Genomic DNA, 15,279 nt, shown 5'->3' with positions numbered 1-15,279 from the left:
GATTAAGTTTACTAACAAAGCTCCCTTAAAGCTCATTAGTAATTACATTAATTAGAATTTGAAACTTATAATGCTATTTTAAATAAGTACAGGTACGATATAGTTAATGCTAAATATTGATTTGTACTTATTAATAAATAAATATAAAAAGCTAATATAATATCCTTAAAGCTTTCTTAAGGCTCAATATAAACAAACGTAGCGTTCTCTACGCATGTCTCGAGTGAACGCGGGAAACTTATTTTCCCGCCTTTTCCACGCGCCAACATTTGCTTTATCTCACCTGACTCTAATTAGAATATTTCCCAACTTAAATTCAAATGAAATAGATACACACAGCGCTATAAAATGCACATTTAAAATTTTAATTACGACGAATAAGAAAATATTCCCGCTGAAAAGCTTGTATAGACGAATTGATGGAAACTGATTGCATTTATGTATTGAAAAGTTGATCAAGTAATGCATAATTATGAAAAGGTTGGTGCTGTTTCAGATCCTCCCGTTTGTAGGGGGAACAAAAAAAGGCAGCTCCAGTCTCGCAGCAACCGCGGCTCGCGCCGGCCGCATCAAAACGATATTTTATTTTTACATTACGTATTTGGTTTCGCGTAGACTTGGACGGCGGTAGTTGAGCGGCGCGTTTTGTGCAACAAAATTGTGTTTTTGGACCCTAAAATGGAACAAAATGAACATTTGGATAATAAAATAATAATTGATCACCCGGCAAAATTGTTTACCGCAACTTAACGCAGTTCAAATTAGAATTTATTTTCGTTTATTACATTTGTTTCTCATTTGTTTATTAGCAACGACATATTGGGTTCGATTGATTTGTTATTTTTACGTTTCCAATGAAACTGTAACTTGAAGAAACTGTACTCCCGGACGGAAAGAGATATAGGAAGATGGCGCTCGCTTCTTCCGTGAGCTTGTACTACTCCATCGTGCAACGAGCCGCAAGACATTACTTAGAAGATTATTGTCACACAGGTAATAATATTTTCATATTTTTCAGTTTTTGACAGCCGACTGCGTTCATATTAAATTCGTTAAATAATGCGCGGGATGCTTTAACTTATTAATGGTTAATATTTTATTTGTTGTGAATTATTAAGACTGTTTTATGACAAAATCTAGTCTATACAAAAGTTAAAAACTTGTTGAATTAAAATATAAATCAAACGTTTAAAAATCTATAGCTAAATATTATGAATTCTTTAATAAATTGACAAACTATATTATTCAAATATCTATCAAAATATTAAACACAGACATATCCGCAGTTATAGGCGAAAAGCAAGTTTTTTAAGATTAAAAATAATATAAACATAAAATTGACAAAAGCTTTTAATAAACTTCATCTTTAATAAATATATAAATACATTAAATAATATAATTAATGAAATATTAGTTGTATCACATAAATAAACAGATAAAAATTGCATAAATCTCACAACAGGATCTCTTTTTTTTGTTTTCAGTGTCATTGTAAGCCTTATTATTTAAATTAATTCAATCTACACTATTTTATGAATTGCCTCATTTCAAAAAACTAAATTTATCATTACCATAAGAAAAATTATATTAATCGATATATATTATCGAAAATCTTATTCAGAAATCGTACATTTAACCGTCGGGTAACATGTTGGTTAATCTTCCCGCCTCAAAGCGCGTTACGATAACTTAATACGCAATGTCAATTGTCATTTTTATCGTTTCTTATTCTGTATAAATAGCTACGTTTTTAAACTTAAGTTACGTTTTAATTAAGATTTTTTTTAATTTTTAGAATTGTAGAGATACTATATGTTGTAAAGATACTGTATGTTAGTTCTTTAACTTAAGAATTGATGTTGAAGTTTCACATATATAAATATTATTCTTTACATAATCTAAAATTATGGTACAATTAATCATTCACGTATATATATATATATATATAGATTTAAGGCACCTACATAGCCACGATACGTTTCTTCTAAATGAACGACTCTAAGTAAGGCAAATTAAAGTAAAGCGCGCCAGTTAAGTTCTTTTCTTTCCTCATATGCTCCACAACTTGTTCTGAACGAAATCGACGTGTCTCAACAAATCTATCTAAGATTTAAGTTTTAAGAAATATTAATATCACAATTTAAATATAAAAGTATTAAAATTTATATAAAAATCAATAAAATAGAAGAGCATTCGAATTATAATAAACAATTTCAATTCAAATTTTACAAAATTGTCTTACAAATATTGTATCAATAAAATAGATAAAGATACAAAAAATATAATCTTTGCTATGATGCGAGCAGTGTTGGCCTAGTGGCTACAGCGTGCAACTCTTATCCCTGAGGTCGTTGCTCGATCCCCAGCTGCACCAATGGACTTTCTATGTGCACACTTAACATTTGCTCGAACGGTGAAGGAAAACATCGTGAGGAAACCGGCTTACCTTAGACCTAGAAAGTCGACTGCGTGTGTCAGGAGGATCACCTATTAGTAGGCTGCCTATTAGATTGATAAGTGATCACAAAACACGTACAGAAATCTGAGGCCTAAACCTAAAAAGGTTGTACGTTGTACACTTTACAAATCAATAAATTAAAATAAGGAATTTTATTTTTTACGATACAGATATAGACAAACACATATACACATAAATGAATTTATACAATATCAAACGGTTGTGCTTTCCTTAGAAGTACAAAAGTACTTAAAAATTACGCAATAATTTTCCTTTTACATGAACTTGTGCGTTGAATTTTGCAAGGTCTCAATAACAGTTTAATTAATTACGCGCCAATCATAATCAATAAAAGTTTTATCATTAATATGTTATTCAAAAGTCTTACAACGCATTTTACCAAACGTGTACAGTCGTGTAAAAAAGTATGACAGTTAAAATTTTAACAGTCTTAATAAATTACTTGCAAAATAATAAGGTAGTAGCTTATAACGAAGTAAGTTGGCGCCTCATAGATAGTACCGGTATTAGAGCTGATGCTTAACGAATAAGTATCACAATGCAGCGAGGAATGCTGCCAGCAAGCCATAGGGACCAAACTTAAAATTTGGTTAAATTTTCGATTTATCATCGAATGAAAACATCGTGAGGATACCCGCTTGTCATGAAACCAAAAAGTCGACAGCGTGCATCAGGCACAGAAGGCTGATCACCTACTTGCCTATTCGATTAACAAATGATTATGAAACAGAAATCTGTATATCCTCAGACATCGGAGGCCCAGACATTAAAGAGGTTGTAGCGCCGTTGATTTTTTTAATGTAGGCTAAGAATATTGCTAATATTTGTGTATTTTAATTAAATTATAATTAATACATTTATAGTACAACTGTGTTTTAAACTAAATTTTACGATGTATATCAAATTATGTATGGATACAAAAGTAGTCAAAGAAACTGGTAAATCCACTACAGAAGTTTAGAAAAGCACAAAACAAAAAAGTGTAAGTATTAGTACAAACAACGCATCAAATTGCTATACATTAAACCACTTTTCCGTGCGATTGTCCACTTAGAAACCAGTCCTGTACCGTCGCGCCGTTCAAACCAGTTGGACGATAATCGCATCGGGCGCGGTGCGTTTATATGCAAATGCGGTGCATCTCTTAAAGGTCAAGGTCGAGATAGTGCACTTTTGCGTGCCACTGTACCTATTCGAGCCTTGGACTTGGCAATATGATAATAAGAAAATTTCGTTTTCGTACTCATTTTAAACATCGTACGAAATCAGCCGTATAGGGTTGTAATGGTTCTATTTTTTAAATAATATTAGCTATCTGGATTTTGTATATTGGCAAGATATGCGATCTCTTCAACTAATAATAATAATTTATATTCAAGAATTTGTACAAAAATATTATGATGGAACAATCTAAATTCCGCATGAGTGCAAATTTCTGTTGCTCTTACATAATAAAAAGGTATAATTTTAAATAGAGTTACATACATCATCAATCATATCATCATCACAAATTTATATTTCATAACATTATCAAACTAATATTAATTGTAATATTTCACTCAAATAATCATTAATAGAATACATTGCAGAAGTAATGTATTAAGTCGACTTTATAAAACAAGTACAAAGTCCTTGGAATGTTTTTGTTAAATAATTATAAAAGATTGCCATACAAGTGTTTTTCCTTAACAAATCCAGTTAAATTTTTGTCATAATTTGTCCTCGTGTCTTCTTCGACAGTTATCAATTCAAAAAAGTTATATACATGAAACCATAATGATAATATGTCTAAGCCATTCCCAGTAATCACACTGCTGGTTTGTGAAATCATGGAGGTTTAAAGATTATCGCTCTCCTAATTTATTCGAAATAAGTTCTAACGATCTAATAATTGCCCTTTATTTGGTAGATGAGGATCAAAGCTTTTTATGTTATAGCAGGGTTATTTACCGTGTCCTATTCAATAGGAATGGAAAAGTACTTGGTAACTTTATTTAACAGAAATAAATATTACATAGGTAATCATTATATCATAAAAATTTATACGACTCAACCGTTCGTGATCTTTAAAGCTTTAATGACAATGCTTCGAACTATGTAAATGAACCAGGGGCACTGCAACCTTTTTAGGTCTCAGATTTCTGTATCCGTTTCGAGATGTTTTTTTTTCTAATAGTCAAGTAAAGTGATCAGCTTTTTGTACCGACACATGCCGTCGACGTTGGAGCTAAGATATGTCGGTTTCCTCGCGATGTTTTCCTTCACTGTACGCGAGTGTTAAATGCGCACATAGACAGAAAGCTTTGGTGCACAGCCGAGAATCGGAACTATGACCTCAAGTGTGAACGCGCTACCAGGGAAACACAGCTCACCTTTAGGCTTTTTTTATTTATATTCATGTAATCGAGCAAGAGGCTCATCTGATAAGTGATACTCATGGACATTCACATTGTCGTTTTCGTAAGTGCGTTGCCGGTCTTTTAAGAATTGGTACGCTATTTCCTTGAAGGACCCTAAGTCGAATTGCTTCGGAAAAACTTCCAATTCCAAATAAGGTGGCTAACCCCCAGTTCAATTAAAAAACAATTACATTATTTATTTAGGTTTTCAGCATGTAATTTATGTTTCGGTCAGCCTTAAATCTCATGAGTAGTTCAATTAGTATTTAGAAAATAGAACAACGCGTGATCATAAAAGCTTTTACTAACTTCCTGGTAACTTTCTATGATAAAAACCATTGATAATTAAAACGATAAATGAGCGACAAAAAGCCGATTCGAAGTGTTAAAAATGGCACCAAATGCAAGTACAAAGATTATTTTTATCACAGAGTGAAGACGTTACGAAGTAACTCAAATATAAGTTTAAACTTTGTTTAATTGACAGTTTAAGCAACTAAATTATACTAAAGTTACCAAGATATATTAGTTTTTTTTGTCTTTGCCTATTAAAATGCTGCCTTTTTATAGAACAGGTAACACTCAATGCCAGAAGGCTCGTGAGTGCGTTCATACCCTATTTTCTTGAAGAACATTAAGTCGAATTGGTTCGGAGATACTTCAGATGGCGTCTCCACATAGAGATGGTGCACGGCAAAAACTGCCTTAAAAACGCTCAGATGAGGAACGTCGGACGTCGAGGTGATACGGGTGGAATTTCGTATTCGGCTTCCGATGATCTCCTCTCTTAAATAAATAAAATAGGCTTTTTATCTAAATACCTCATCCATAAAGCACAATCAGTCCAATTACACAGTTTTAACAATATATTTACATACTTTATAGTCTAAATATAATTTGAAGTACATAAACAAAAGAGTAAAGGGTGAATATAACTGATAACTGAAGTTACTGTAATGTTTTAATCTCTAATAAACAAAACGATCCTTTCCCGGCTTTAACATTACCTCATAATTTATTGAACCACTTTAATGTTAATAGACTAGGTGATTGGTCGTTATAAGGCTTAGTGAGGCATTGTTCCGCTCCAAGCGATGGTAATCAGGTGGCAAGCTTGGACAATGTTACGGTTAACTATACCGTTGGCTAATTGAAGCCAATGGTGGTGGAAGACGGTGAGATTTGGGCACAAAAATGTAATGCAAAAAACCTTTAGTGACATTCCAAATTCAAATTTCTGTACTTTTAAATTTCGAATACAAAAGCAAAGTATTCAAAATGGTGGTCTTAGAAATACTGCCGCGAATTTCGTTTCGCCATTCGCCGTTTTTTTACTTAGCCTACCTTTTTAGTAGCTACATACCAACATATCGAACATTTTGCTTTGAAAACCCCATAAAGAATGTTCGCTTTTTCGAATTCTACCCATTTTTTCTATTCATAAAACCTTCATCAGAGTTAGAGTAATAAAATAACATACTCGAATTGTTCCAACCATCGTCAAGTTTTGCGCTTAGCAACATATTTAGCGATTTATTTTTATTAATAAATGCAAATGTCAGCCAACAGACTCGCAACTTTCATATTTAAACTAAGATATATTTAGACTTTACACTATAATAAATATGTAGAACCATTTACAGGCTATGCCTTACATTAGCTATGCAAGGCCTTTCCGCGGACCCCGGGTACCAACGTAAAATTTTGTCACTACTCTATTTAAGAATACCTTTGAGACTATTGTGTCATAAAAAATTAATTAAATTAAATTACGTCGGATTGGTTGGTATGTATGATCACTCTTTACAAGAACATTAATAGACCAGATATTAGCCAATAGAGACAGTATTTTATTTTCTTTCGGCACGTATTGGATGAATACTATAAAATGAAACAAATCAGGAGAACTTTATAATACTAAGAAATAAATATTTGTATAAATATACAAATATTTATTTGATAACGTTATAATATATTTTAATAATGTGATATTTATTCAAATAATATAAGAATTGACTATAGTCATATATGACTCTTGATGAAATTGTAACTTCTGTTCTACCTTTTAAGACAAATTTGTACGCCATTATGAGTATTATATGCAAAGTATAGATTGTACCAGAATAGCATTTTTCTACCATATTATTGCAAATAAATTATTATTATTACAAAGTTTTTACACCTGGGCCTCAGATTTCTGTCTCTGTTTCACGATCATTTATCTATCTAATAGGCAAGTAGGTGTCCAGCATATAGAGATAAAAAATGTGTGTATGTTCTAGTGTACACACGTAAGAAGTCAAACTTCTTTGTGAACTTATTTTTCGAAAAATGGTCTACTGTATGCAACTTTGCAGAAATTGGTAATATAACGTTAAATTAGATAAGGCTTTCATTATCATAGACATGAATACAAATAATACAATTATTTCATTTTACCTTATTACTACTAAGATTATTACAGAATTTCATTAATTGTAATATAATTATTACTATCTTTGCAATAGTTATTATATATATTTTTTTATTAATGGCTTCGAATCTTTTCGAATCAACCGTGGTAGGGACAAGAAAACGCGAAACGCAAAAAGTGAGACGGTAATTTTTTTTCCAACGCCGATAAAGAAGTTTCACTTCAAAGAATATTTCTTATAGATGTTATAAAGAATATTGGCACACGACCGGATACAGTTTATAAACTTTGAGAGTGTGATTGAACACGTGATATTCGTTTAATAATGGCTTTTAATCGCTTCTACTTGCTATAGCTAACAATACATATAGTATCTAACCAGTGTTAGCCTAGTGGCTTGGCGTGCCACTCTCATCCCTGAAGTCGTAGGTTCGATCCCCGGCAGAAATTGAGTTTCCTTCTATGTACACATTTAAAATTCGCTCTAGCAGTGAAGGAAAAAATCGGAAAACCGGTTTGATCCAAAAAGTCGATGGCGTGTGTCAGGCACAGAAGGCTCACATACTTGCCTATTAGATTAACAAAAGATAATAAAACAGATTTGAAACAAATAGAGAATTTGAAGGCCAGATCTGAAAATGTTTATTTATTTTAATACTAATATTATTATTATCACGCTTCTTCTAATTGGTTGACATATTCGTACATTTAAAAGGTGCAGGCTGAACATCAGATGGGGTAGTCCCCTGTAGCAGCATCATTGCGACGGACAATCCACCTAACGAGAATTAAATAACTAAGAGACGGATGGAAAATTCAATTTTGGTTTAATATTCCAGCATCCAATAAACCTGTTTGATATCACTTAATATTAAGACGTGCGGGCTTATTCAAAAACGGCTACAACAGTTGAAAAATAATTTTTATCACAATTATTTCTTTGCAGAGGCGGTTTTCGGATTTGATTCGAATCAAATCCCGTGTCAAAACTCTGTCTTATAATAATTTATTTCACTCCAAATCCGTATCTTCAACATAAATTAATATATAAATGGAAACACTGATTATACATAATAAAAGTATGTTTCGTTAAAATAGAAAGTTCACGAGCCTTAGGATTCCTTGTGTCGTCATCATCTCGTCCCTTCCATTTGACTTAGTAACGATACTTAACATTGATTAAATACATAACAGTTACAATTTTATTCGTATACATATTGACAAAATGTCAGCTGTTTTTTATGTATTCAAAGGTCTGATGCAAATATATTAGAGAAATTATAATAATTAAAAAACGACACTTTATCATAACTAAGTCTTATATTGTTTTAATGTTTAGATGTGATTTTACCTAGTTACGCATTTTATAACGGTATTACATTTCAAACACGTGATTAACTAATGATTATCAAATTGTAAACAACTTCACGTGATCCTAATAGTTTACAAACACCGACTGTTATGGAAACAATATTTGAATCAGTAGGCTTCAACCATACTTTGCTTGAAAGTATACTTTAGTAGGCTTCCCATTCATCAAAGTTCATTGCCCGGCAACTTCAACCTTAAATACAGGCTGAAAACATTTTATTATCACAATATTTAAATTATGAATATTAAAAATCCAGTTAATATGTTTAATATGACTTCTTGAATCTCTTTACGTCCTCTTTGCTGAACTTGGGTATCGTTATGTTTAACATTGGGCAATGATCTCCAAAGACGTTTACATTAATAAGCAATTATAACAAATTAAGGTTCCGATTACAATTATTATATGATTCCGTTAGTCACCATAATAGGTCTTAAGATTTTTACGTATTATAAAAATTATATTCATTTTATATCATATAGTAAGTCAACGTAACATAAATAAGTAGTAGTTATTATACAAATAACTCGCTTGTTAATAACTCAACTAATATAGACAAGGATTTAGTCAACGAAAAATGCTTACACTAGTCACTATAATAACAGCAAGCCTTTATTTATCCAGATCGTATTGACATACATTTAACAAAAATAGATATAAAATTGTACTACTTTAAGATGCGGCCCCTGTCCGGGAGAAGGTCTCCTCGAAGTTTTTCCACCCTATTTTATTCATCGTTATCGTCATCCAATTTTTCCCTACCTAATTACCCTTTCGATCCCGTCGGCCCATTGTTCTGCTATGCCCTTGTTCCTATGGACCAGTAAATTCTACTGTGTTCGACCAGTGAATTACTGTTGAAGACCATCATGATTTTAAACCATCTGTCTAACAGTCGCTATAATAATCTCTCAAAAAAAAGTCTCAAATAATCGATCTCTTTCTAGGATCTAGGTATTTTAGGACTCAGATCAAACCCAAAAGTTAAATTTAATCAAATTAATAATTGTTCCGATGCCTATTCATTAAATACAGCATAACTGCTCTTTCGATCCGGTGAAACAATTATTGTTACAAGACGTAACTTGGAGGAAGGACATCGATAAAAGGCAGTCGAGGTCCCTGTACGCGGACTCCGTTGGACTCGCTGTACTCTGTGTCGCGTCGAGGTGGTTTGCAATATATACCTCGCCCGGCTCAGGTGTTCAGGCCTTGGTATTCAGACCAAGATTTGTCAGGAATACTTGAACCCCTGAAATCCCTAAAACTTATTTAAATCGGAATATACCTGAAATTTGTCGTCATCACTTCCACAAAGGCTGGTCATATGCACACACCCTCTATATGGGTGTCTATTCTGCCCCGACTATCTTTCATGGCCATCTCCTACGGAACACGATCATGATCCGTCTTTTAAAAAAATGGATATGGATTTCTGATATTTTTCAGTAATGATAGTGACATACACACAAGCCGCTGATAATCTTATTTTCTTTCTCTAAGCATTATTTATTATAATTATATAAGATAACAATTATATAGTAAAATAAATTAAAATTGTCAGAAACAAAAAGATACGTAAGGATTGTGCATTCTTGTGCGTATTGACCCGAAAACGGCGTAACGCAGGATTGTCAAGGTCAGTCAAGTTCAAGGGCGGGACAACCCTACGCACACAGGTAGGGTGAATTCTTTGGTGTAAGTTTGGAATTTAGGGACTAAAACTAGGTCCTTGTTAAGTCCAATTAACTTCATAATCACCATAACTTGTTATAAATAGTGTACGCAAACGGAGAAGAAAATGTTTCTTTAACTCTTTCTAAAAACATAATAACTTTTAATCAAAAAATTAAGTTTAAGTTGCTGTCACTTGCAACACTGATTTTCAGTGGCATCTTATGACATTACAAATCTAAAATACTGTTTTAAACATTTCATTAAATACTGACAGACTTTTAATTTAAAATACCTTATTTACCATTCTCCGTTAGTGAGACTTAAGGAACTAAAATTATTTCATAGACAGTTTATTGGCACAGCTTGTGATGGAACCTTCGACCTCAGGGATGAGAGTCGCAGACTGTAGCGAGTGGGACAACTCTACTACTAGTTTGAATTAAAATAATGTGTGGGCTGGTAGAGGAAGTAATAGTATTTGACTTAATGAGGCATAAGAAAAGCAAGAGAAACGTTATTACATATATACATAATTTTTAAATGATATTATAAATATATTTAACTTTTTACGCATAAATAGTTTACTAACGTAAGCTAAACACAAATAACAGAATGCATTCATAGAGAATAGACATAATCGAATCACTCAACTCAACTAGGCATGTAATACTGACCATCCCTTTCTAGCATATGTCTAAAGTTGGCTAACAACTCTAGAATAGTAAGGCTGTATACACATGTAGCTTTTTCTAAGCGCGTATTCACAAGAGTTAAAATTTAAACATAAATATGGTGAGCAGTATTGCCCTAGTCGCTTCAGCGTGAAACTCTCATCCCTGATGTCGTGCACTAATGTCCTTTTATGTGCGCATTATACATGAGCTTGAACACGAAAACCTCGTGAGGAAACCTGCTTACGTTAGACACAAGAAGTCGAAGGTAGAGGAGGCTGATCACCTACTTGTCTTTGTCTATTGAGAAATAATTGTAAAACAGATACACAAATCTGAGGCCCAGACCTAAACAGGTTGTAGCGCCACTGATCTATTTTTATATTGTGAAGAACTGTTTTAAATTAAATAAAATAGCTCCATCACAAATACATATTTATTAATTGTAGTAATTAAGTGATTACTGCGTAAAGCACTATACTTAACACACACAAGCATAAATTATCAATTTATATTACTTACTAATAAAATAATTTTTAGTCATACTATGCTAATTAAAAATAAAGTATATTTTATATTACATTAACAAAACCAAACATAACGTTATATACATATAATTATTTTTTTCTTCGTTTTTTTATCTTTAGTTTTCATAACTTAAGCTACCTACGTATTTTAGATTACTACGGATATTAGATTAAACTTTGTCGATATATAACCTTACGTCACATTCGTGACCACAGACAATTTTACACCCCTCACAAACATAGACGATAGACTAACAAGTGAACACGCCTAGACAAATAGCGATCAGCTGTCACTAAATGACACTATGAATAAGGGCATCGTGTTTAATTTATCATGTAATAAGGACAAATAATTATAATTCAAATTTAAATTGTTTTTATTTATTTTGTTCGTGTTCGCTACACTTCGACCACAAATAGTATTCATGTCTCTTTTCGTCACAACGTAAATACTATTTCACAAATAGACATGAAAGACTACAGTAGTTCTTCTTCTTTTAGTGCCTTTCCATAATTGGAGATTGACAGCCAGTCTCTTGAAGCATGTCTTGTCCTGTGCCAGATGCAGCTTTTCCGCAGTCGCAATACACGTCCACTCCCTAACGTTACATACAGTAGTTAAAATAGCGAAATTATGAATGATAATTATGGGTGTTTAACTTTTCCTTAAACAGAATATTCATCATGTCGAAACAGCTGTTTCTCTAAAAATCCAGCCAAAAAAGGTTTAGCCAACACAATGTAGGAAACTTCCAATATAAGTAGACAATGTATTGTCTATAATTTTGTCTACATTGTATATTTATCTGTGCACGTGACCTCGCGTGAATACGGATAGCCGCATACACGATAGTAGGAACAAGTGTTAGGCGGAATTGAAGATTTAATTCTAAATTTAAATCTTACAGCGTTAATAAAAAATGTCTTTATTAATTATACGACGGATCAATTTTGATTAGAAACAGCGACATAAGAATGATTTAGGCAGGAGGAACAACTTATTTATTATAAACAAAACTTTATATATGGATGAATGTCAGAGGCACAGTCGACCGTGGTAGTATTGTTCTAAATCTATTTAATTTCTTTTGACTTATGCCACACGTTTTACTAGGACACTAATGTGATATAACGCTTACTCTATAAAGCGTCTTCGATATATTTACGAGTACAGTTACACACGTTTTCACTTAATTAATAACTTTATGACCCAGTAATTATTAATCTTTGATAAAGAAAACTCTTATCGTTAATCCCAAAGACCTAAGTATCGACTACAGACAACCCAAACACGCTACATTCTTAGAAGAGGTCTCACGCAAGAGTTCCAGCAGGGCACGGACCAGAGGTTCAGTTTTCCAGATTATTTTTCTCAAACTGAAAACAGCCTTATATTAAGATAACGCACATTATGACAAGTCATTTTCATCCTTACTTTTTCTACAACAAATGTTTATACATTTTTACGCAGTACTAGCACGACCAAGTCGTGTGACGTCGTGTGACACACATTGAAGTTCCGCCGTCTGTACGTCTGTCTGGGCGCGGTAATTGCATAACCCCGGTCAATGCCATCTAATTGTTTAGCATACGTAAACATACTACGTCTTACGCGTTTTATATGTAAATTGTATGTATTTACTGTGATACCTGAGAAATAACTTATACATTAATATAAAAAGCAACCTGCTTATAGAATGGACTCGGACAAAAAACTAAGCATAATTACGATGTACAAAAAAAAACGTTTTATATGTCATAATTTATAAAAAGACCGTGTAGTATCACTCTTCTTGCACCAATGGGTTGCCAGAAAGAGGAAAAGGACTAAGCGTAATTGTTTATTATTCTTGAATTTCACTTCAAATGACCAATTCAAAAGAAAACAAAAATATTGGCCGTGATATTGTTCCAACATCGCAAACCCTGACCTCACTAATGGTCACAAGTGGTTCAATTGACGGACGTGACGTCACCACACTTCCTCCCCTAATTGCCTCGAGATGCGTCCGCGCAGAAATTATCAACAAAATATAATGCACTTTTAATTCACTTCTCAGACGATTTATATTTTTATTTATTACGTCAGTGACGGACTGGTTTAACAGATAATATTATCCAACTTTGGATAAACCTTTAAAAATTTCACTTCAAAGTTTTTTAAGTTTACTTAATTGTCCTACTAGTGGCCTTACCCCGCTTAGCACAACTTGAAATTTATTCTAAAAATATATAGCCAAGTTACTGAGAGATAACGTAGCATTTTATTATTGAAAGAAATTAAAATCGGTCCAGGTTTGAGTACACATACAAATATCACAAAACTATAATCTTTAGCACATATGTTATCAGTTTATAGTACTAAGCCTATGTTAATTAACACAGCAACTCGTTTTTTACATCCACACAAAAACATTAAAAACGAAACTGTAATTACAAGTTTTTCATTCTCGTCGCAATTAAAATAATTAAAATTTATCAGTGCAGGTAAACAATAAGCAAGACAATAGGAAAGTAATTTCGAGTGCCTCTAAAAAGCCTAAAAGCAACTCATTCTGTCGCCTAGCAACTGAAAAATGCATTCGGGAGACAAAAGCACGCTATTACGACGCCCAGGATTAGCCCTATTGACACTACGTTACCAATTAAAAAGGAGGGGTGCGTTTTCGTCTCGATTTTTTCAACAGACACTTTTTCAGGCCGCGGGTGCCCCCCCAAACCCCACCGCTGTAGAAAAATCAATAACGCAGCAGTTTTTTCCGCGCGTAAAGCATGCACCGACACGGCGCATCTATGTGTGGGTGCAACACATAGATAGGGATGTCAGTTTTCTTTTTTAAAACGTTCCGTGCCTTTGATTAGGATATGACGAGCTTATGAAGCTTTTTTGATACTTTGTTTCATCTTGAGACTGATGTCAATATGCAAATGAATGTAGGGTTGATTTGATGAATTTCTGACTAATTAGCATGAAGACTATATCGTTAAGGAAATCGCCTTATCATAGTCACTTTATCATATACTATGTTATATTTGTAATTAAGTAAAAAATGGGCCGAATAAATATCTCTACAGCTACGTTATCCGAGAATAACTCATGTTTTAGTGTTGGGCATAAATCTATTTTTTATTTATGCATTGTCTTTTAGAAATAAAATGTGACTAACAGAATCCTACGTGCTGTATAGACAAAAAAAACATAAAAGATCTTTTCCAAGACACGTGAAGCAACAGGCGGGTGAAAAATAAAAAAGAAAAACAATAGAACACCTCCCTTCCTTCGCTTGCTTTAATGCGGTGTTATACATTTTAACGGGGTTACATAAAAAATTTACATTTGTATAACTCCAAGCGAATTCGTGACTCTTTCAAAGGTATTTACTTATCATATACTACTAATTTAAAGCAGCTTAATTCTGTAATAAGACTAAAACACGTGTATCATTAAATGTACTAATTTGAAAGGAAGCTTAAACGCTCATTAATTACTTATTAAAAAAATTGCTTAATACAAATTGCGATATGAAAATATCTTTATGTTCTGCTCTGAATGGTTTTTTATTGCTATTCAGAATTATTTGAAAAGGACCTCATAACTCGTTTTTGAAAAGGACCGCAGTAAAATGAGGAACTGATTCGTTGAATGACGTATATCGCTCGGGCCAAAGGACTAAAACGACCTTGGGGTTTGAAAGAACTTCCGCGAGTCTTTATTACGCTCAAATGAATAGCGAGACAATA

At 32.9% G+C, this 15,279-nt stretch overlaps 1 protein-coding gene across 1 annotated transcript in view; it reads left to right on the top strand.

Annotated features, from left to right (window-relative positions):
• The first annotated feature begins 565 nt into the window (after window positions 1-565).
• LOC123715197 (myeloid zinc finger 1) overlaps window positions 566-15,279 on the top strand; it is a 45,898-nt gene continuing 31,184 nt past the window's right edge. The window contains exon 1 of the mRNA XM_045670109.1: window positions 566-993. Within this exon, the coding sequence (XP_045526065.1) occupies window positions 909-993 (85 nt within the window). The 5' untranslated portion in view covers window positions 566-908. The remainder of the gene's footprint in view (window positions 994-15,279) is intronic.

Source organism: Pieris brassicae, chromosome 10, assembly GCF_905147105.1.
Source record: "Pieris brassicae chromosome 10, ilPieBrab1.1, whole genome shotgun sequence".
In the NCBI taxonomy this organism is placed as follows: domain Eukaryota; kingdom Metazoa; phylum Arthropoda; class Insecta; order Lepidoptera; family Pieridae; genus Pieris; species Pieris brassicae.
Note: the sequence above shows the minus strand (reverse complement) of the source record. Positions and strands in the feature narration are given on the sequence as shown.